Source organism: Girardinichthys multiradiatus, chromosome 4 (assembly GCF_021462225.1).
Source record: "Girardinichthys multiradiatus isolate DD_20200921_A chromosome 4, DD_fGirMul_XY1, whole genome shotgun sequence".
Lineage (NCBI taxonomy): Eukaryota > Metazoa > Chordata > Actinopteri > Cyprinodontiformes > Goodeidae > Girardinichthys > Girardinichthys multiradiatus.
In genome coordinates, this window is record NC_061797.1 from 48,604,599 (window position 1) to 48,628,815 (window position 24,217).

The 24,217-nt window shown below is 45.8% G+C and overlaps 1 protein-coding gene across 3 annotated transcripts in view; it reads left to right on the forward strand.

Annotated features, from left to right (window-relative positions):
- Positions 1-24,217, forward strand: part of plekhg4 (pleckstrin homology domain containing, family G (with RhoGef domain) member 4) — a 47,935-nt gene that overhangs the window by 19,309 nt on the left and 4,409 nt on the right. For 2 of the 3 annotated variants that reach the window (XM_047363631.1, XM_047363632.1), the window contains 16 exons: positions 1,178-1,375; positions 5,815-9,223; positions 10,456-10,614; positions 11,677-11,800; positions 11,878-11,971; positions 12,710-12,796; positions 12,873-12,989; positions 14,152-14,250; positions 14,521-14,805; positions 15,739-15,861; positions 15,987-16,178; positions 21,308-22,164; positions 22,644-22,893; positions 23,055-23,144; positions 23,219-23,443; positions 23,978-24,148. In XM_047363631.1, the coding sequence (XP_047219587.1) occupies positions 1,178-1,375; positions 5,815-9,223; positions 10,456-10,614; positions 11,677-11,800; positions 11,878-11,971; positions 12,710-12,796; positions 12,873-12,989; positions 14,152-14,250; positions 14,521-14,805; positions 15,739-15,861; positions 15,987-16,178; positions 21,308-22,164; positions 22,644-22,893; positions 23,055-23,144; positions 23,219-23,443; positions 23,978-24,148 (6,480 nt within the window). The remainder of the gene's footprint in view (positions 1-1,177; positions 1,376-5,814; positions 9,224-10,455; positions 10,615-11,676; positions 11,801-11,877; positions 11,972-12,709; positions 12,797-12,872; positions 12,990-14,151; positions 14,251-14,520; positions 14,806-15,738; positions 15,862-15,986; positions 16,179-21,307; positions 22,165-22,643; positions 22,894-23,054; positions 23,145-23,218; positions 23,444-23,977; positions 24,149-24,217) is intronic. The other variant, XM_047363634.1, reaches the window with a different exon arrangement.

The following is a 24,217-nucleotide window of genomic DNA, read 5'->3' on the forward strand; positions in this document are numbered from 1 at the left end:
GTCTCTGAAGGTGCTGCTGGTTCACTGACATACAGCCTACCAGAACTCCACACACACAGTTTATACTGCAGCTTTCCCTGTGTTATGTCTGAGCAGCAGCCATATTAAATCTGAAGGTCAGAATTCAACTGATGAGAAGATTTAATGGCCAGGTGTTCACATGCTGCAGGAGGTGATACTCTGGGATTGGCTAGGAGTGAAGTGCTTTTGGGGAGTTGTAGTTTCTTTCTTCAGACATTTGTGGATTTGAAGAGAATTCCAGGAGGTTTTGAAGAGTCTTTCTAGACATGAACTGTGGAGACTCTCACGGCGTCCCTTGGTCCTTGCTCAGCTGTGAGTTGCTGTGGACAGGGGAGCCTGTGGGGGGCGCTGTGTGTTTTTATATTACTGCTGTCAGGGCAGCAGTTTTCCTGTTCTGTGAAGGCTGCTCTCAGGAAGCAGCTTGAAGTGGTCTGCTCTGACCTTTCACCTCCTCCTAATCGATAGGTTGTTATTGATCTCAGGTTCAGCTCTGCAAATGAGTGCCGTAAATCTGAATAAAAAAAAACAGGTGGTTTTATTGAGCTGAACTCAGAGTGGGTGGTCCTCCATGCGCCTCCTCCTTCCTCACCTCCCCCCTCATAGTGTTTCACAGTTCAAAGCCTAACATTATATACAGCAGAGCTACTGCTGCGTTTCAAAGCCCTGAACTTTGGTGATAAAGGCAGCAGGGGTCAGAGCCTGGGAGGTTCTGTTTCATCATGCTGGACTGGTGAAGCTCTGGTTTCTAGCCAACGTCTCTTCCTGGTGCTGTGGGATCTCCGGTGATTCTGACTCTTGGTGAAGTGCTAGAAGCATCATTTACAGCCAGGATGCCTGATCAGAAATCTGCTGTTTTAACCACCTCAGGGTTTATTCATGAAGGTGCAGAAGGTGTGCTGACAGCCTGCTGATTCACTTGGAAGCCTGCACCAGTCTTTGGGCTGTAGCTCTATGCAGGTCCACCTGCTGTCAGTCATGGGCAAAGAGGAGAACTGTTAGAGACCGTCTGCTGATTCCAGATCAGACGATCACAAAAACTCAGGAAAGACTGAATGAACTCTCCTCAGAGAAACCTTAAGCTTCCAAGTTGAAACATTGAATGGTTCCAGTCAGGTTCAGAGTCAGCGAATGTTTACCTTGTTCTGTCTCCTTCCAGGACTCTGAGTCTTTGGACCGCTGCATCCAGAAAGCTCTGGCAGCCGTCTACCCGCCCTTCCAGGCCACGTCCCCCACCCTCCTGTGTCAGGTCCTCAGCGTGGTGGACAGCTGCTTCAGAGGAGACGGTCTTCACTACCTCATCCACTTTCTGCTTCCTTCAAAGCACTTTCTGCAGAACCTCCAACAGGATGCCTGTGTGAGTTCCTGAGGATAACTGTCCACCCTGTCCCAGTTTTCTCAGTATCCATCTGTCTCTTTATCTGCTCTCCACCCCATGTCCCTACCCACTGACTACACAGTGCCAAAGTATTCACACTCTTGAACTTTGAATCATTTCTTCAGGTTTTGTGACGGGCCGACACAAAGTAGTGCAGAATTATGATCCGAGAGAAAAACAAGTCATGGTTTTCAGCACTTTCTATGAAAACAGAAAAATTATTTTCGGATATTTAATTCTTTGTTTTCTCGTCCAAATCACAGAACAATGAAACTGCTTCTGCTTGTCGTTTTGTATCCTCCGCCAGGCTCATAATGGTTTACATCAGTTCTCACAGTTCCTATCAGAGTTCCCGCTGACTCACGCCGACCGCGTTGCCTCTGCTCCATCATCCATGCAGTAATTCACACTCGATGTGTTTTAGGATTAATTCATACATCCAACAACAGCAGTGGCAGCTGGACTTTGAGATCATGAAAATTAGTTTAGCAACGTACACTATATAGCTAGAAGTATTGGGTCCCAGCAACAAATCATTTAATTCTGATCTCCTCCATGGCTGCAGGGGTGGAGATACATGACTAGCTTCCTCAGAGTCCTGACCTCAACCTTCTTGAACACCTTTGGGATGAATTAGAACCGAGGTTGCAGTTCTGGGTTTCTCCTCTAACTATGAACACACTCCCAAACCTTGGAAGATTCAATTCAGTTTTATTTATATAGCGCCAATTCACAACACATGTCGTCTCAAAGTTCTTCACAACAGTCAGGTTCATACATTCCAATTAATCGTAACCATTGAACAGTGCAGTAAGATTCAGTTATTCACTCAAATTGGATAAAAAGTTTTTCTATCTAAGGAAACCCAGCAGATTGCATCCAGTCAGTGACTTGCAGCATTCACTCCTCCTGGATGAGCATGTAGAGACAGTGGACAGTCACTGGCGTTGACTTTGCAGCAATCCCTCATACTGAGCATGCATGTAGCGACAGTGGAGAGGAAAAACTCCCTTTTAATAGGAAGAAACCTCCAGCAGAACCAGGCTCAGTGTGAGCGGCCATCTGCCACGACCGACTGGTGGTTTGAGAGAACAGAGCAGAGACACAAAGAGAACAAAGAAGCACTGATCTAGGAGTACTTTCTATGGGAAGGAAAAGTAAATGTTAATGGATGCAGCTCCTTTAGTCGTTTCACCTAGAAAGAAAGAACAGATAAACTCTGAGCCAGTTTTCAAGGTTAGAGTCTGAAAGAGAGCACATAGAGTTAGTCACAGTAGAAGCTCAGTCAATCGCCATGTCTAGGAGAGAGAAAGGGTTAAACACTGAAAGACAGGGCTATGTGGATCATCGGTAGAGGGTGAGCATTAAGTTGTTGTCAGCAGAAGCTCGGACAATTCCCCTCTCCAGAAAGGTGTCACAGGTAGACACAGAGTCAGGCCAGGTGTAGCTTCGAGAAAGAGAAAAGAGAACAAAGTTAAAAACTGAAATAACAGCAAATAATGCAAAATTGGAGAGTAGTATGAGAAAGTAGCGAAGAGGTTGAAAGTGGTCATTATGTCCTCCAGCAGCCTAAGCCTATAGCAGCATAACTACACAGATAGTTTCAGTTCAGATTATTTAGTTAAACGGCGCTTATTTACAACAATGTCGTCTCAAGGAACCTCATAAAGGGTCTCACTGATGGTCATTGTTATACTAAAAACCACAATGATTGGGATACCTCTCTCTGTCAGACTGATTATATTATATATAAGATGTTTACAGAACAGTTAAAGTTGCTGTTGCTGGCAACGGTGAGTCCATTAACAAACTGGACCTCATAGATTAAGAACAGGAGGTAACCAAACTTCATGTACACGTAGAAGTAAACAGACAGATACTTTTGGTGATATAGTGTATCATTCAGATAGCAGAAGGCACCAGCATGAATACTGCTGAGTGTCTCTGTACTTGGAGCCTCGTGAACAGGCTGCACTCACTATTTAATATGATAATAAGCAGGATAAACTCAACATCGCTATCTCACCCTGTTCCTCCTTTCTGCTGTCATCCTTACAAACAGGATGTGGTGTCATACAAAATCTTGTGGTTTTCTACTTCCAGAATGAACATCTCGCCATCCATGTTGTCAAATAACTCTGGAGACCCTCTGACTGACCTGATGTCACTGGTTCTGACCTAATGATTGTAGTGAGGGAACATTTCTGTTGACACTCAAGGTGATGGCTTCTAATGCTAGTTTAGATTTTCTAGCCAAGCATGTCTTCATGCTCCACATCCTGAGAGCTTATCTAGGACACCTCTGCTTCACTGTGGGCTCCCCTGACATTGGAGTAGTCATCTTCCTACTACATCATGCTCTTCCTCACCTGGAGAAGCCTGGCAGCGCTGTGAGAATCATGTATTGTGACAAATGAAGGTTTTTATTTGGACAACTAAAGGTTTTCTGGGTCTGATCTGCTTAGGTTTGTTTCTCTCCTAGATGAAGCCACTAAAGAAGCTACTGCTGCCTTTAACATTTTACTTTTCCTTCCCATAGAAAGGACTCCTGGATCAGTGCTTCTGTGTTCTTTTGTGTCTCTGCTCTGTTCTCTCAAACGATGGTGGAGCACATGGAGATTTCTCTGCTCCTCCTGAGAAGAGAAACTAGAAGTTCAGCTATTCTCTTTATAGAACAAACAAGGCAAGGTACACTTTGCACACAAATGCATACAACGGACTTTCTACGAGGATCTCCTCCTAAAACAAAGATTACAGTATATCCAAAACAGTGCCTCAAGAGTGCTCATGAAAGTATGCAAATATGACCCATGTCTCACCCATTTCAATTGTATTCTTCCTTCACTCCCAGTCTCATTTGGGATTCAATATAAACTTCTGCTAACCTATAAATCATCGGCCACGGTCCAGCTTATCTACAAGAACTCCTTTCACTCCAATCCTCCACCCGCACCCTCAGGTCGTCCATCAGCCGTCTCGTCCAGGTCCCTTCTACCAGGCTCAGAACCAATCTGTGGCACCCCAGCTCTGGAATAACCTCCCTCCAGAGCTGAGAGGAGTCCAGAGTTTGGATTCTTTTAAAATTGGACTAAAGACATGTTTAGGAAAGCCTTTAATTGCTAAATATCACTATTTTCACTTTAGTGTTATCCTTGTCTAGGATCAGAAGTCTACATAAAACTTTTACTGGATCAAATGCTGCTTTTACACGTGTAGCTGCCTCATTAGGAGCAAAATTAAACCATTTCAGTCCATTAAGATTCAATTCAGTTTTATTTATCTGGCGCCAATTCACAACAGGTCATTAATCAGTTTTTACAATAAGACCAACATGGTGAAGCAGCGTCCTGAATCTAACCATGTTTATGATTGGAGTGAGCTGTTAAAGCTTCATGTGGGCAGCAGGGGAGTGGACTACAAAGCGGGGCTTGTAGGGTGTGGTGCAGGGGTTCATGTCTGGATCTTGGTGCACAGGTGTGCAACATTCATCAGATGAGTTCGCGGCGGGGATCGGTCATGCTTTGAGAAATGAAATCAGTGTTGAGGAAAAGTTTGGTTTCTCTGACATTCATACAGAAATCTGATCCCAGTGCAGAAGCATCAACATAGAGGCGGTAGAAAAATCAAATATCTGGACTATTTTAGCCAGGTTTTCAATTGGCCGTTTGCCTGCACATATACGCAAATTTACGACTACACGCGTTTCTTTGTGTGCGCATAGACACATGCACAAGGGCACATGCGAGCTCAACAGATGACAGGAGGGTATTTTGTAGGTGGAGAAGGGGGAGCTCTCAGGAAACGGTTGGGAACCACTGGTTTAGATCAAAGTATATTCAAGTGTTAGAATGGCCTAGTCAAAGTTCAGACCTAAATCCAACTGAGAATCTGGGGTAAGACTTGAAAACTCATGGTCTCAGATGTTTTTTCATGCAGTCTGACTGAGCTTGAGCTGTTTAACAAAGAAGAATGGGCAAAAGTTTCAGTCTGTAGATGTTCAAAGCTTTGTCTGCAGACAAACCGCAGAAGACCAGCGGCTGGACATGAAGCCAGAGGTGGTTCTGCAGAGTTCTGACTCGGGGGGCTGATTACAAATGCACACCACAGTTTTTGGATTCACATCAATAACAATGTTAAAAACAATAATTTTTCTTCCTCTTCGGTGTTCTGCTCTACTTTGTGTGGGTCGGTCAGAAAATCCTGATTAAAAATCCTGAAGATGGTTTGATGTGGAATAGTTAAGGTGGACTGAAAACACTGTTCTCCTGTGTCTGACCTTCCACCCCTTCATCATTCATGCCCAATCATCATAACAGGATCTGCAGCTTTCAGATTTTATTGCTGCCAAAGAGGAAAAAAGTCTGACATGATAACTAAATTACTCTCTTCTGTCTCCTCCCTTCTCCTCCACCCTCCAGACTCCGTTCTCTGGTCTGCTGTTCCGTCATGAAGGCTGGCCTCTGTGCATCCATGACAAGATAGTCGTTCAGCTCTGTCCTCTGGACCAGCACCTCCTCCATCCAGGAGACTTTTACCTGCTGGTTTCTCCTGCTGCAGCTACTCTAGCTTGTGGAGCACACAGCGCCTCCTGCAGGAGCAGCGTCTCCGTCAACCCCTGTCTGCTCCTGTGCAGCGTTTCAGCGGGGAGCCGTCATGTCGAGCAGCAGGAGGTGCCGCTCGAAGCTCTGACCTCACTCTTCAGCATGGCCTGGCTGGATTCTGTAAACAGAGAGAGGGAGCGGCGAGGGGCCACGAGGCTGGAGCGCTGCGTCCTCTCCGCCCATGGAGATGTCTTCAGGGTCCCCTGGGAGGACGTGGTTTACCCTCAGTTCATCAATCGGCCACGGACCACCACAAACCAGGAGAGGGAGTCTTCTTTGAAGGACAAAAATGATCCACGCCTCTCAAAGAAGGATGTGAAGCTCCTCCCATTTCCAGCTAAACCCAACCAGTCAACAGTGAGCAGTGATGATGAAGACTCGGAGGGGGAGTACGTGGAGCTGACCGAGCTGCCGGTGCTGACTCGTTTCTCCCCCCAGAAAGGATCCCTGACCCAGTCCATCAGTCTGCAGCACCGAACCAGGACCACAATACACACCAAGTTACACACTGATACACTCACACCTCACACTGAAATACAGAGTACTTCTCACACCAACACACACCTACATCAGCTCAGCACAGAAACATCTCAGAACACCAGGACACCTTCTACTACTGTCACACCCTCTTCCATAGCCCACTTCAACAGTAACACACACTCCTGTTTCTGCACGGAGGTCAGCTCACACACTCTACAATGCTGCAAACTCCGGGGGGAGAACTTCAGTCAGGATTCCTCTGGAGTTCTCCACATATCTTCTGGTCCCCCCATCACCTGCTCTGCTCCTCCTGAGGTCAAGGAGCAAACAGAAGGTACCACCTCAGGAGGAAGTCCTAACATGCATGCTCAACCTGAACGCTGCACACATCACGGAGAAGGTAAGGAGAATGAACAGAAGGTGGGAGAGGAGGAGCAGGGAAAAGAGGAAGAAAAGGAGGCAAATAATAGAAGATCTGAGGGTTTGGAGTCAGTATGTGGAGAAAGGGAGGAACGACTGCAGCAGGTAAAGGAGACAGAGAGTCAGAGCAAAGAGGAGGAGGAGGAGAGTGAGGAAGGTAATAGAAATGAAGCACAGTTAGAGGAGGTGGAAGAGGAGGTTCAGAGTCAGGAAAGAAAGGAGGAGCAAGTGATGAATGTTAAGAAGGAAGGAGAAGTTGAAGAGAAGAAGACAGGATGTGAAGAGTACATAGATATAGACCTTTACCCTGAAAATGAACAACAAAGGCACTCTGAGGACTCTTACTCTGAAGCTGTCATGAAACAATTCCCAGGGGACTCTTGCTGTAAACACATGACTACCAATAAACGCCCAGAAGACTTTTATTTCGAAAATATCACAGAAAAAATAAACCCAGAGGATTCTTGTTGTGAAAATATGACCCAAACAACACATCCAAGGGACTTCCAGTTTAAAAGTATCATAGAAAGAGAACAGTCTGAGAGTTATTTTGAAAATATCACACAAAAGTCAAATCCTGTCAACCATGCTTCTGAAAATGAGACACAAGAAAATGTCTCTGAATACTTTTATTCTGACAGCACAATACAGACACAGTCTGAAGACTCTTATTTTGAAATTGGTTACCTACAGAGACCCTCTAATAAGTTAGAGGGCTTAAATTCTGGGCATGATTTCCCTGAGGAGTTTAAAACTATACCTAGAGTCCTCAAATCTGAAGACTCTTATTCTGAAAATCTCATACAACAAACACAGCCTGGGGACTCTTATTCTGAAAACCAAACACAGCCTGAGGACTCTTATTCTGAAAACCAAACACAGCCTGAGGACTCTTATTCTGAAAACCAAACACAACCTGAGGACTCTCATTCTGAAAAACGATCACAGACCAAAGACTGTTATTCTGAAAAACAAACACATTTTAACGACTCTTATTCTGAAACACAATCACAGTCTATAGGGTCTTATTCTGAAAAACAAATACAAGCAGAGGACTCTCATTCTGAAACACGAACACAGCCTGAGGACTCTTATTCTGAAAACCAAACACAACCTGTGGACTCTTATTCTGAAAACTGGATACAACCTGAGGACTATTCTGAAAATCCAACAAAACTAACACAACCTCATGATTCTTTAAAAAATAAAAATCAAACGCAACTATGGGACTCTTATACTGAAGATCTTGCACAATCTGAGGAAAAACCTACACAACCTGTGGACTCTTATTTTGAAAACCAGATACAACCCCAGGACTATCCTTCTGAAAAACAAACACAACAGGAGGACTCTTATTCTGAAAAACAAACACAACAGGAGGACTCTCACACTGAAGCACAAACACAACTGGAAGACTCTTATTCTAAAAACCAGATACAACCTGAGGACTATTATTCTGAAAAACCTACACAATTGGAGGACTCTTATTATGAAAAACAAACAGAATGGGAAGACTCTCATTCTGAAACACAAAAACAACTGGAAGACTTTTATGCTGAAAACCAGATACAACCTGAGGACCATTATTCTGAAAAACAATCACAACTGGAGGACTCTTATTCTGAAACACAAACACAACTGGAAGACTCTTATTCTGAAAAACAACCACAACCTCAGGACTCTTATTCTGAAAAACATATACAAGCAGAGGACTCTTGTTCTGAAAACCAATCACCTGAGGACTATTCAGAAAATCCAACACAACCTGATGACTCTTTTAAAAATGAAAATCAAACACAACTTCAGGACTATCATTCTGAAGATCCAGCGCAGTCAGAGGAAATACAAACACAATCTGTGGACTTTTATTTTGAAAACCAGATACAACCTCAGGACTATCATTCTGAAGATCCAGCGAAGTCAGAGGAAATACAAACACAATCTGTGGACTTTTATTTTGAAAACCAGATACAACCTCAGGACTATCATTCTGAAGATCCAGCGCAGTCAGAGGAAATACAAACACAATCTGTGGACTTTTATTTTGAAAACCAGATACAACCTCAGGACTATCATTCTGAAGATCCAGCGAAGTCAGAGGAAATACAAACACAATCTGTGGACTTTTATTTTGAAAACCAGATACAACCTCAGGACTATCATTCTAAAGATCCAGCACACTCTGGGGAAAATCACACAGAACATCCTCCTCCTGTGTCGATTGAAGGACAGGGGAATGGAGATGACCAGATGTACAAGGAGAAAGAAGAGGAGCAGCTTTGTGACAAGAATGTTGGACGAAGATCCACAGATCATCAGCCTGAAGGTACACACTCCTCCTCCTCCTCCTCAGTCTTTCTCCCATTCATGCTTTTCTTCCACAAACCATCACCCTCCCTCTGCTCTCCTGATTCACCTCCTCCTCTGATTGGCTGAATCGCTCATTTTTTACATCCGTCTTTTGTCTTTTTAACCTGTCCCTAACTCCTCCTCTTCATCATTTATCCTTAACTCCTCCTAACTCACTGTGTGATTGTTGGGTTCAGGATGATGACTGTGTTATAAACGCTGTTTCCAAACACTAACGATCTGCTCTGAGCTCCAAGTCAGAGAAAGTCCTCCTGACTTCCTGACAGATCAGGAGAAGGTCAGAGCTTTCTTCTTGACTTAGATTCAGCTTTCATCCTTTTTGTTGTCAGACTTCCTCTGTACATTTATTGGTTTTATTTCAAATAAAGAAAGTATCCCTCAGCTGCGTTTAGGTCAATCTCAGAACATCTGGAAATTTACCAACTTGCCTTGTTGATGTTAACTCTCTGCCATGCACCCCGTCACAGCAGTAGTTTGTGCAGAGGTCATAATGTTGTGTCGTGGTCTCCATCATGTGTCCAACCACTTGAACTGACTCCTTATGATGTGGAGGAGCATCAGCATCACTCCCAGCTGGGTGTAGGATGTTCCTCTTCTTATCTCATCCTACAGAAGGAGCTCATTTCAGCTGCTTGGATCAAGGATCTGGTTCTGTCACTCATGTTCTGTTCTGTTCTGTTTGCTCTAACATGGTCATTCTGTTTTACTTGATCTCTGCTCAGGCTGCATCGAGGATTATCAGAAAGAAATTAATCTCTCTGCAGTGAACTGAACCATCTGCTTCCAGCCACATTGTCCACTGGAGGTTTTCTTCCAGGCTTTTACATATCTTCAGACCTTGCTTTGGGTATTTTTCCCAGTATAGAAACGAAGACAGTTGAAATGTTTGGGAACCAGGGTTCTGTCCAGATTTCTGGTGTCTGAACACACTTTGGAAGGTCCGATAGGTCTCTGAGGAACCAACAGCAGAACACAAGGTGAAAATGATGTTCTTCGCTAGATTATGGATCTATGGTGGCTCTCTGGAAATCATGTAGGAGTGATGAAACTCCATGACCCATGCGGTCGATCCTGGTCTACTGTGAACTCCAGGACTTTCCAGGACTTGCTGACTAAAGTGTTTGATTTGGATCTCTAGGTTGTTCTAGTGAAAATCAGGTGATTCAGAGTCACCATGTCTCTCTGCAGGTTCCACTTGTGAGTGTCTCCCTGACCACTCACACATCAGTGCTGGTTCCAGTCCAGAAGAACCAGAAAATCCATTAGTTGCCCCGGCCCAGTCTTCCCAGTCCTCCCAGTCCAGGTTCCACGTCATGTTGCTGAGGTCTGGAGCTGTGTGCCTGCCTGGTAAGCAGCAGAAAAATGGTAAACATAAACGACACGTCTGTAAAAGTTAAGGTTGTTGATCCGCCGTGTTCCTGGGATTTAACATGTTCCATGTTTAGGCCATGTTTAAAACATGTTTTAAACATGTTTAAAACATGTTTAAAACATGTTTAAAACATGTTTTTATATTTATACCATTAAAGTGACCAATTAACCTAACAGGCATGTCTTTGGACTGTGGGAGGAAGCCGGAGTACCCGGTGAGAACCCACGCATGCACGGGGAGAACATGCAAACTCCATGCAGAAAGACCCCTGGTCAGGAATTGAACCCAGGACCTTCTTGCTGCAAGGCAACAGTGCTACCAACTGCGCCACCGTGCAAACCTGTTAGGTTAATTGGTCACTATAAATTGCCCTTAGGTGTTTGAATGAGTGTGTGTGTGGTTGTATGTGTGTTGCCCTGCGATGGACTGGCGACCTGTCCAGGGTGTACCCCACCTCTCGCCCATAGACTGCTGGAGATAGGCACCAGCTCCCCCGCGACCCACTATGGAATAAGTGGTAGAAAATGACTGACTGACTGACTGACTATTAAAGTGATCCTTAGACATTTACAAGGTAACCAGGTCACACAGACCCAAATCAGCTTATGCTTGTTTCACACAGCTAGATAATGTTAAGAGGGATTTAGTCTGTTCCTGAACAGACTAAATCGGGGATATTCCACATGTTGGATTGTCTTGGCCTGATATCCTAGCCTGTGGAGTGTTCCCAGAACACAAACAAGCATCCAGCCTCTTGAAAGACACGTACAACCAATCAGACAGCGAGGTGATCTTGAGAGGTCTTGTGAGATTCTCTGTCTGACTTCTGAATGTTCGTGAGTGAAATCTCTTGGTGTGTTGCGCCAGCCGTGGTTTGGTTTGGTCCTACACACTGCCGGACCAAACCTGTTACACCTGCGATTGTTTCCCGTCATGTGTGAGGTCTCTCAGGTTTTGATATGAATGCCTGGTTCTCAGGTGAACCAGGCATTAGTGGTGTCCCTGACATGTTGATCAGCCGTCTGCGTCTCCATCAGGAACCAGAGACAGAGCAGGACGAGCTCTACTCACCATCTCCACCTCGAACCCTGTCTGGTTGAACCCAGACTGTGACCGTGTGGAGCTGCTCCGCCTCCTGCTCTACTACATCTCCACCCTCAGGTACGCAGCTGATCCCGAATCACTACTCTGACCCAGGTGGTTGTTCTCTCTCTGACATCACTTCCTGTATGAAACAGGATGGAGGCTCGGGCAAAGGGGCTGACTGTTTTGGTGGATGTGCGGCGGGCTGCTCCTGGATCTGCCATTTTCCCTGCCTTCCAGACTCTGCAGGTGAGTCTAGACCACTAAGAGGAGGGTCACATGATCGGCAGATTATGTTCAACAGAACCGGATCAATACATGTAATCAAAAGAGTCATAAACTAGTATCTTATCCAATTATAGACCAGTTTCTGATCCCCATATAAACCAGTTCCCATTCCAGCAGCTTTCTAGCAGCTTTCCAGCAACATTCCAGCAGCATTTTAACACCTTTCCAGCAAAATCCCTGCAGCTTTCTAACAGCTTTCCAGCAGCTTTCTAACAACTTTCCAGCAACATTCCAGCAGCATTCTAACAGCTTTCCAGCAAAATCCCTGCAGCTTTCTAACACCTTTCCAGCAGCTTTCTAACAACTTTCCAGCAACATTCCAGCAGCATTCTAACAGCTTTCCAGCAAAATCCCTACAGCTTTCTAACACCTTTCCAGCAAAATCCCTGCAGCTTTCTAACAGCTTTCCAGCAGCATTCTAACACCTTTCCAGCAAAATCCCTGCAGCTTTCTAACAGTTTTCCAGGAGCATTCCTCCAGTCTTCCAGCAGCTGTTTAGCAGCATTCCTGCAGCTTTCCAGCAGTTTTCCAGCAACATTCCTCCAGTCTTCCAGCAGCATTTTAGCAGCATTCCTACAGCTTTCCAGCAGTATTCCCGCTTGCCGATAACATGAAGTGAAAGTATTTTACAGCCACTGGAAGAACCAAGGCTCTCATCATGTTCTGCGTCTAACTGCTGCTGTATGTCCGAATGCGCAGGAGGACATGCCGGGCTCCATCCACACAGTTTTAATCCTGGCTAACAAAGACTCATCACTGCGTCTGGACAAAGCTGCTCCTGCACAGGTAACATCAGGACCCGATCCCACTCCTCACTGCTGCTCACAGGTTCATGCTCACTCTGTGTGTGTACGTGATACAGGTGGAGGTGCTGAGCTCATTGAAGTCTCTGCAGAGGCACATGGAGCTCCAGCAGCTTCCTGAGGAGTTCGGAGGGTCGTTTAGCTTCAGTCAGAGCAGCTGGATCAGCTTCAGATCGGTCAGTACTCACACCAACACACATCCATGTGTTTGTTCACAGTGTGGAAGGTCTTATCTAATAATTAACACCTTCAGGCAGATGAATCTACATGAAGATGATTTAGAGCAGATCTTCCAGGTTTAGAATTACTTTATTCTCGTGGTTCTGGTCCCTCAGAACCAGAATCAACATAAATCTGTTTCCACCTCCATCGTTCTGGCTTCAGTATCCAACCAGTTAAACCATTTGTCTTTGCTTAAACAGCTGCTGTCATCTGGCCTCATGTTCATGTGAAAGGTTATAGTCTCCCTTCACATCAGCATCACATCAGTCTGCAGTGGGAATGCAGCTCTGGGCTGAAGTAGTTCTCTTGCCTCAAGTTGCTCCAGAAACATTCACTTACCTACTGGACCATGTCACTTGAAAGCTCTCAACCTGACAGCCAAGACTTGTGGATTTAGTGTCTCAAACAGGTGCAGCGTCCTCTCAGTCCTGCTGTTTCCTGTCCGAAAACAGAAACCAGACCAATGGTCTTAGAAGTTGTGTTCCAACACAGCCTGCAGGATGCAGATCTTCATCCCTACATGCTAATGGAGCTGAAAGATGTGTTACTGGGAGGCAATAGGAGTTACTGAACAAGATGAAAAAGACAAGAAGTGTCCCTCATTGCTTCTCTTTCAGGAACACTCTACCCATGTAGGTCAATGTCGGTGATTTGGTGTGTTTATGGGCAGAAATTATGTCTGGAGTTCCTCTGGGATCATTGCTTGCTCACCTAGTTTTAAATAATTTAAACATCCAATGAAGGCTTATTTTAGTTACAACATAAACTTTGGGTGACTTCTAAATTTCTCTTTAATACTTCAGTTTAACATTTCAATCTGTTTAAAGTTGTGCTTCATCTTCGACGTGTAAAGAAACTTATTCCTCCTCCTCATCATCATCGCCAGCATCAGGTTCAGCTGCTGTCATGAAGGTTCTCCAGCCTCTTCTGAACTGAAGCACAACTGTCTCTCTGGAACAGTGACAGCGTCACACATTGACGGTTACAGCAGTGATTGGAGGATTCTGCTGCCATGTAGCTTAAAAACAAGAGTTGCAGCTTTGTTGAAATGTGCAACAGGTTTGTGCAGATTTTACAGGTTTCTTTAAAATCTAAGTTTGTTTTTCTGATCATCAGAGGGTTGAACAGCTCACCAAACAGTGCACAAACGTCATCGATCTGCTGCAGGAAACCATCAGCACCCTGCAGGGCACACCTTTACCTGCTGCTGCTGAGGTAACAATAATCCATCCGCTGCTCCATTATTTCACTCACAGCTTTGCTCTGTTTCATTTGGGAAATATTTATGGTGAAGCTAACTGTACATTTCTAAACCAATGATCATGAAACAGTTTGAAGTTCTGATTCAAGCTTTAGCACTGGTGGGTCAGTGTGAGACTTTTGTATCTATTTGTATAATCTGCTGTAGATTAGGTTCCAGTATGTGAAATTAACTAGCCCACCTCTGGCTGGACATATGAGACATTGTTGTTCTCTCTCTGCCAGGATGCAGAGCTGCTGCTGTCTAAGTACAGAGCAGTGATGTGCAGCACCCTGGAAGACATTCGATTGGTCCAGCTGCAGCAGGAGGGCGGGGCCTCTCTGGCATGGCTGCGCAGGGAGGAGGTCAGCGGAGTGTCGGAGGAGCAGCGGGCGGCGGTGGAAAGTGTATCATCTCTCTATGATCAGGTGGACGAGCTGCTGCACCGCCTGGTTACTCTGTCCAACTCCAAGATGCAGGAGCTCAGCTTCATCGTGGAGTTCAGGAGCCTGGAGCAGGGCTTCAGCCAGGTGAAACTGAGCATGCTCAGTGTTGATCTCATAGTTCACACTCTGCAGGGTCTTAAAACTTCCTGAAACTTGCAGAAACCTAGTATGCAGGTTAACTCCTCTTCATTCCTACATTGGCTTCAGCCTTTCACTCCTTTATTCACCTTTTAAAGTCCAGTCGGAACCGTCAGCAGAGTTAGAACCAAATTCCATCCTCAGTTTGAGCTCAGCCTCAGTGGATGAAGCTTTGCTGCGGAGCATCACTGTCCTCAGTCACATTTACTGAACTCTGCTGCTGTTTCCCTTCTGCCCTCTGCTGGTGCTGCTGCATACTGCAGCTGACTGACTTGTTTTAAATCAGTGTGTCGACTCCACAGACGGTCCGACTCTTTGGGGTTCTGGTTCAGGAAAAATTAGGAAAACATACAACTGCAATATTATTCTTGAATATGGTGATGAGCATATTGGTTTAACTGAACTTAATTTTCCTCACACCTGTTGCTCTTTTTGTTGTCATAATGTCTCTACGTCTGTTAGTGAGCTCATCCAGGACAGTCAAAGTGCCTCCCGCTGATTGGATCTATTACTGACATGCAGGACATTAATCCAGTCACAGTAAATTAAAGAACAGACCAAAGTATTGCATTAATTGCAATAATACACACATTGATGTGACAGTTCAGTGTACTATGCAGCTCTATTATGTAACAATAAGTGCAACTTGGTGATGATGTTAGGTTCACTGGGTTCTTCACAGCGTTAAGCTGGATGATCTGCAGCATTTAGGCTCAGTGTGAGTATGCAGCACAGTAAATATTTTACTGAATGTTCTGAACCAGTACCGTATGCAGACAGCATATGAATGTAACGGACTCATCATGTTCTTCTACGGATCCCTGGGGGATTCAGTCAGATGGACCTGATGCTGTTCTTTGTGTTACCTGTTCCTGACAGGTGAGGACCTGGCTGGACGAGGTCGGTGAGGTTCATCTAAAGACTCTGAATGAACATGCAGATTCTCTGGAGCTTTTAAACCGAAAGCAGCAGGACTTCAAGGAGTTCCACACCACAGCATATGTATGGCACACACAAAGATTCATGTAAAATGTCCCCTCTGGACTGCTGTAGCAACTGATGAAGCTGGATTAAATCTCTGCCGGTGGTTCTGTCTCTGACCTGGCTGTCCGTACATCTGCCCTCAGGACCACTGTAAACAGGGCGAGGCTCTGCTGACCCGTCTAGAGCGCTGGGATGACGTCTCTTCACCAGACCTCCACATCTACGAGGTCAAAGTTCACTCATTCTGGGCTCAGCTGCAGGATTTCTCTCAGCGGGTCAAAGGCACCGGGCAGAACATTGAGCGGGCCGTGCAGCTGTACCGCTTCTTAGATCAGGTACTGTGAATGGTTCTGAAATCAGCTGGGCTGTTTCCTGCTGTAGATACTGACACAGAGGTGAGGTTCTGCTGCCGCAGGATAGAGGTTCTGTTACTGTGTTCTGACCCAGAGTATGTGGAAAAAAAGAAGAGATCCAAAGTATTGTATTTGTGTGTGTGTACATGTAGGCTATATATAACATTGTGTGGACATTATTCCTGGTCCACACAACGAGAAATGGGTCGAATGGGTTAATGGTTTAGGACTAATGTATGAATTGAGTTTAGGTTAGGTTACAGGTGAGGCTGCAGCAATGAATGGAAGGTCCCTATAAGGATATGAATACACTACCCTTGTGTGTGTGTGTGTGTATGTGTGTGTGTGTCGGTGGGTATTTGTATGAGAGAAACGTCTGTTTTATTTGTTTCATCTTCTAATATCTCTGTGACACAAAACAATTTAATGCCGTAGGTAATAATAATTATAACAGTAATTAAATCATATAATACATATTAGTTTTTATATCAAAGAACATTAATATAAATTAAAATGAATAAATAAAACTGAATGCAGTAGAGCTTTGAGCCCCAGTGCCCCCCGCCCCCCTGTGAAGCTGACAGCTTGTATTGAAGACTGGACTCATTAATGTGTTGGGAGTTGTAGTCTTTGTCGAGGGTATGGGGGTGATGCTGTTTGTCCACACATGTGTGTGTGTGTGTGTGTGTAAGTAAGCACGATCTGTGGTGTCACACATAGGAACAATAATTATTCTAATCAGCATGGTATTATTCTCCTGATCTGGTCACTGAGAACAAACAGAACTAAATGAATCATTGGCAGAGATGATGATGATATGATCCCAGACACATAGAGGTCTGCTGGGTTTACAAGTCCTGTTTAACATCAGCATCATGAAGCTGCTGGAGCCCACGGATTCAGTGTCTTTGGAGATCTGCCCGTTATCTGCATCTACCATCGATCAGCTGGTTGGAAGCTAAAAATCTGCTGTCAGTAAACACATCATACCTAAATGCTAACAGCTAAAATGTTTCCTACATTGCTCCTCTTTGTGGAAGTTTGGTATTTTCTGTATCTCTAAATAAGAAGCTTCTTCAAGGGAAACCTTTTCATGGTGGATCAGGAAATGTTAGCAGTTTTTAGTAATATTGAGGTAAGACTCTGCAGACACTGATGTTTACTGCTACTAATGCTAACCGCACTGATCATACTAGTTGCTAATATAAGATGTTATCACTTTAATCATGTTGTCTCTATTAATATGAAAAAAAATCCAGTTTATCTGCAGATTCTGTAACCCAGACTGCTCTCTTTCTCACACAGCTTGTAAATAAAACCATTTCATGATCAGTCATAGAAATGCTGTTTAAGGCTGCTTCATGCTGACAATACATTCATGAATTATTTACCAGCTTTTTATTCTCAGACATTGAAATGAACACAATTGTTATTTATTTTTGAATCAATCATGCAGAACAAACAGAATAACAAAGCATTTTGTTAATTTATTATAAAGTTTATTGATAGATTCTCCCAAAGCTTTAGATCCACATGATGGATCCTTTTGGACAGAAAGAGACGAGAGAAGCTAACAGGAGACACATGTTGTCTCTGTGGGTACATGTTTTCCCTCCCTCCTTATTTCAGTCCATTCACTACATAGTCTTTGTTGCCGCGGCGACCCCTTCCCCTCCCATGGGACCGCCCATCTGCCATTCAGCCAGTGATTGAGGGGGTGGGGTCAGGAGGGTGCGTGTGGTTAGGAGGCCGTTCTGTGCTCGGTTCAGTCAGGCTGCAGAGCTTCATCTCAAAACACCGAGGTACAACACACACACACACACACACACACACACACACACACACAGAGCTGAGCGGTGTTAGCATGAGGTGTGTTTGTTGTTGTTTGTGTGTTGGATTCAGTTGTTTGGTGTTAACAGGGTCTAATGACCTTACGGTGCTGTTCTGGGTTTCTGCCTCCATCCTGTGTAGATGTTCTCCTGCTGCTCATCAGATTCTCAGGCTGCAGAACCTCCTGCTGACGGTTTGTGTTCTTCTCTCTGTTCAGCATGTTCGGTTGGATCACAGAGCAGCACCTCAGCTTCCTTGCTCCGTGTTCCTGTTGTAATTATTATATACTGAATGAAAACAGACTCAGACTTCCAGATGGAGCCTTTCCAGGATTTAATCTGAGATGAATCTTCAGTCCATTTTAATGAATCTGGTCTCTTCGTGTTAGGTTCATCCCGGTTACCTGTGGACCCGCTAACATCTATGTGTCTGTTTAAACACGAGTCTGCCTGCTGCACTCATGTTAACAGACAGATACACAGCAGCTGCTGCTTTGTAGAACTTCAGATCTTAGTCCAAACGTGCCTCCTCCTGGTTAAAACGACAGTAATCCTCTGCAGCTCAGAGCTAGTTTTTCCTCAGTGTCTCATCTAACTGAAGGAGAGAAACTGGTTCAGAGTTTTGGAGCTGCTGCTCTCTGATCACAGGTCCGTATTTCCACAGTTTAGTTGAACACTCTGCAACCTCTGGTGGGTTTTCATGTGGTTGGAAGGAAACTGCTGAAGGGGTTCTGTGTGATGGTGCTGGTTTGGCGTTACCATCCGAGCCTAAAGGTCACACTGCTGGGTGATCAGTCAGCTGTGTAGTAATACAACTGATCATCAGTCGTTTTATCTGATGGGTGCTTGATGAGCCAGGAGATCCTACAGATCTTCATCAGAGACTGAACTACTGCCAGACAATGGGAGGTTGAATCCAGACAGATTCAAGGTCCCTTTGGAGTGAATCATTCTAACCTGAAGGAACTGCAGGATGAGTTTTGCCGATGAAACAGTACCTTCTGCATCTAATTGTAACCTAAATACTGTCAGAAACCTGAAGACACTCCAGCCCTCCTCCTCCTCCTCCTCCTCCTCTGCTTTTCATTTGCTTGTCCCCACCCCCTCCCACTGATTGACTGGCTTCAGTCTGGGCCCCTGCTGGGCGCAGTCCTCCTCCTCCTCCTCAGACTCTGTGTAGTTTAGAAACATCCAGAGTGACTCTGATCAGTGAATCAGTTTGATCAAGAAATCAGAGAATGTATTGATCCCCTCAGAGATCAGCTGATTGGCCCCACCTTCTTCTAGACCTGTTTAACCTAATTTATTAGACATTAATCTGTGCCATTTTTACTGTGTGTGTGTGTGTGTGTGTGTGTGTGTGTGTGTGTGTGTGTGGGAAGGGAGCGGCTGCAGGAATCAGGACACATCAGCAGCTCATCGGTCTGCAGAGCGCTGACCCAGTCGCCTCCATCTGGGGTTGGCCCAGACTGCAGGCGCCGGTCGCGTCATGCTGTAGTAAACACTCCCAGGCTGGCGTCCATGGCAGTGTCCTCATAGAGTCAGGAAAACCCTGACACACTGGTCTCAGGTCAGACTTTACAGTCATTAAACCTGTCGCATCTTCTTCATAGTGCTCAGAGGAGAAGCAGGTCCATCCCGCCGCCTCAGTGACCTCGCCTCCTTCATCTGACTCTGTGAGGCTGAGCCTGAAGCCTCCTGGACGTTTCAGTGTGACAGTTTTGTCAGGACTGAGGCTGCGTGGTTGTATGGAGAACAGGGGGATCCCATGGGTTGTCCAACCAGAGAGAGTTCCTTGTTTTGGAAAGACTGTGGAAAATCTTCAGTTTCTGAGGCAGGATTGGGTCCAACATCTGGTTCTGTTCTGATGTTCAATCTGGACCTTAGAGACAGTAACATTTACAGTCATTCTCACAGTTTGAAAGAATATTTCTAGAGTTACCTTCCAGAACCGAAACATTGGCTGGTTCTGGAGCGGGACTCGGCTATTCTGTAAGGCAGGAAACGGTGAACTCTTTCACAGGATGATTGTCTTCTGAGAGCGCCCTCCGTTGGTCATGTTTGGAGAAACCCTCTTGAACGTGTGTGTTTGTGCTGTGAGGCAGAAGCTGTCAGAAGGACTTTTTTCCTCCATTCAACCCCTCCTGCCGTTCTCCTTTAGCCCTGAACGAAGAGCGGGCCGGCCATGTCCCCGTCTCCTTCCTCTGACTGAGTGGACCCGAGCGGTTTGGGTTGTGTTCTGTTGGAGGCGTGTATCAAGAAGCTGGGCGATAACAACAAACCAGATTCCTGCTGCACCAGTTTGGACCAGTTTCTGTCATGATTGACTGACTCCAAGCAATCTCAGCTAACAGCACCAATAAGGAGAGATGTCCCAGTTAATTTTTGTTTCACCAATAAGATCCAAGCCAGTGAAGACTTGGTGTTTTCTGAAACCAAGTCCCAGTCAGACTTGGTCTTCTGTTTTTTTGGAGTGGCACAAATAATGTGTTTCTGGTTGTGACCCGCTGAGCCGTTTGTAAATAACTGTTGCCTTCATTTTCCAGCATATAATTTTATTTAACTGTGTTGTTTGCTATATTTGTACGGGTTTTGGAAGTTTACAGTGTATATTTACTTATAACATAAAAACGCTCCCTTATACAAAAGAAAAAGAAACATTTTTCCTCCTTTGATTTCATGTTTTTGTGTGACCTAAGGTCCAATATGCAATTACAGTATGTCCAAATACAAAACATAAGTGTAAATTCACACAGTGGAGGTTGTGCTGAACGAAATGATACCACATAAGGGAACAGTGATGGTTTGTATTGGAAAATATAACTAATTAGTAAAAAATGACCATATATACCCTGGACTCCAGAGGGTTAAAGGTTCTGATGTTTGTTCAGCATCAGAACCTGCAGAGCTGCTTATTTTGCCCCTTCAGCATTTCACACTTGTGCAGTTTTTCCCGTCTCTTGCCGGACTCTCAGGTATGAAATGGAGCTGTCTGCTGCGGGTTGTTCGGTACCGACCATGCGTCAGGTTGTGCCTGCTTTAGTATGACCCATAAATCCATAAAAAATACTGCAATACCAGGAGAAATGAAATGAACAGGTATGCTCATGGGAATGAAATGGAAGGAAGAGAGCCGCTGCAACGAAACGGCTGCATTCTATCTGATGTCCAGCAGGGGGCAGTACCTGTCTGATGTGTTTACTTTGTTTAAAGAATCCTGCTCAGCTGTAGGGGTGGAGCTACAGCATGATGACCTCATGTGACCCTTCTCTCTCTCTGCAGGCCTATGGCTGGGCGCTGGAGGGAATGCGTCAGCTCGCTGCGATCTCCATGGAGGACTGCACACAGCCAGACAAATGCCGTGCTGTGATTGGCTGCCTGGAAGACTATCGCTTAAAGCACTCACCAATCCCAGAGAGCCGTTTCCAGGAAATGAAGGCGGAAGCAGGGGAGCTGCGGGGCGAGCGCGGCCTCCGTCAGTGGAGCTTCGCCTGGTCCAAGTGTCAGGAGACCAAGAAGATGTTTGACAGGAAGATGGAGGCAGCGCTCAGGACACGGGACTCCGCCCACAGGCACCGCTCCAACTCTGTCATCAGCACAAGCTCCGCCTCCTCCAGGAAGTCTGGGTTGTGGGGAATCTGTGAGACTTCCTTTTACCCCCTTGAGGAGGAGACCAGCACTTCCCCCTCCCCTCCCACCCCCCAGCGCACACCTTTCCTCCGCCGTCTGCTCCGAAGCTCCTCCTACATGGAGTCAGAGCGGCAGGACGTCTGCGCCCCATTTCCCAGCCTCAGCCGCCTCAACTCCTCCCCTAGCTTCACCCCCTCTTTCCCTAGCGTCCCTTCCTCTCCCAGCTTCCCGTCCTCCTCCTCCTCGTCTAGGAGGCAGCAGCTGAGGAAGACTCAGAGCTTCGACTGCCCGTCCACACCTGAAGTGTCGCGGTGCGGTGTGTCTCCTCGGATCGTCAGCGAGCCGCCACACAGAGGAAACACAGGTGTATTCATCCGCGGCCTGGAGGTCAGCAGCACTGAGGCAGCGGATCGGACCCTGTGTCCCAGAACACCGGTTCAGGGCTGGGCTGTACCACAGAGTCCCGGGACGCCCGGGACCTCTACAGGAGAAAGCCGCCCCCGAGGAAGGTGGGTCATTATCGTCCTGCTGCATCAAGCGTTTTCATGCTAACTTGCTTCTCTGCCAATCTCTAAGCAGACATTTTTAATCTGAGAGGATGAGTCACTCTTACACTTGCTTACGAATATGATCAGCTCCTCAAAACTGTTTCTGCTGCCAGATGAAATGTTCAGATCCTGCTCCTCATGCTCAAACCCCCTCTGCTCATGCATAAAATCTCTGCTCACTGATCTTTCTAGACTGACCTCTATGTACACAGAAGGCAAACCCAGCGCTGGGTTTCCATTCCAAGACAAAGCAGAGAAAACAGACTGGACAGCGCTGCTTTCCTCCAAAAACATTAAAGCAAGAGGCGCATGAGTCCAGCATAAGTGGAATGTATTTGGCCCGAGGCTGTAAATCTGAGCACAGAAAAATGTTTCTTTCCAAACAAGATGAAGGTGGGAGCAGTATGTATTAATGCTCTAAATAACCATGTTCTCTGCAGCAAACTACGGCATATCGTGGAGGAGATGGTAACCACGGAGCGCGAGTACGTCCGCTCGCTGCGATACATCATCCATCACTACTTCCCAGAGATGGAACGGGCCGACCTTCCTCAGGACCTGAGAGGGAAACGCTCCATCATCTTCGGAAACCTGGAGAAGCTGCTGAACTTCCACAGCCAGTTCTTCCTGAGGGAGCTGGAGGCCTGCTGGAAGCACCCGCTGAGAGTGCCACACTGCTTCCTGAGACACGTACGGCACATTTTATCAAACCTCAGCGTGTTTTATGGGATGTAATGTCACAGACCAACACAGGGTTCTTGTGAAGTGGGAGGAAACCGTTTTCAACAGTGTGTGTGTGTGTGTGTGTGTCTGTCTGTGTGTGTGTAACTGTTTGTGTTTGCTTGGAGCAGCAGGAGCAGTTCAGCCTCTACGCTCTTTACAGCAAGAACAAACCCAAATCTGACGCTCTGTTGGCCAATCACGGCCACGCCTTCTTCCGGGTGAGTACTGCTGCCTTCTGACCTCTGATGGCTCACTCTGATCTCTGACCTTTGACCTCTCCCCCTGCCTGCAGAGGAAACAGCTGGAGCTCGGCGATAAGATGGACCTGTCGTCCTACCTGCTGAAGCCCATCCAGAGGATGAGTAAATACGCCCTGCTCCTCACTGACCTCATCAAGGAGGTGGGCGTGGCACAGGAGGCGGAGCTTACAGCGCTGCAGGACGCCACCAACATGGTCAAATTCCAGCTTCGCCATGGCAACGACCTGCTGGCTATGGATGCCATCAGAGACTGTGATGTGAGTTTAAGTCTGTCCTCCTAACAGCATCTAATGTAACAGGTCTGGGTCACCTTTAACCCTCAGAATCTGGACCAGGACAGGTATCTATAGAACTCTGGTCAGACACAGGGTTATTTTTTCTGTCTCCTGTTTACAACCAGCTGGATATAAACAAACAGGTTTCAACATTTTCTCAGTCCTGAAGACACATCTGAGAGAAGAATTAAAATCCAATTTATAGCCAAAAGTATCCAGTAAATTTAGTCCAGTCCTGCAGACAGATTCAGCACCAATCACATCCGATGCAGCTCAACCCTAGTTAAAAAACAGTGCAGTCAAGTTCAATTTGTTAGTTTAAGTGGACAAAAACTTTGTACCAAAGAAAACGCGACAGATTGGATCGCGGTTTATAGAACAAGGATATCTCTGCCATCAACACTCCTGTTTCCCGCTGTGTATCGTGTTGTGCCTTTGGGGCCACTAGGTGGCAGTGATGAGAACAGCTACTCTGTGTTGAGCACAGTCTCGTATCTGGTTCTGGTCTCCCTGCAGGTGAATCTGAAGGAGCAGGGTCAGCTGATCCGCCAGGATGAGTTTACTGCCTGGAGTGGCAGGAGGAAATGTCAGCGTCGCATCTTTCTTTTCGAGGACCTGGTTCTGTTCAGTAAACTCAAGAAGATGGAGGGAGGACTGGACGTATTTATATACAAACACTCCTTTAAGGTGAGCACTGCAGATCGGTTCTGTTGGACTTTCTCTGAGCTCCTGTTCTGACAGCTACATGCACTCTTT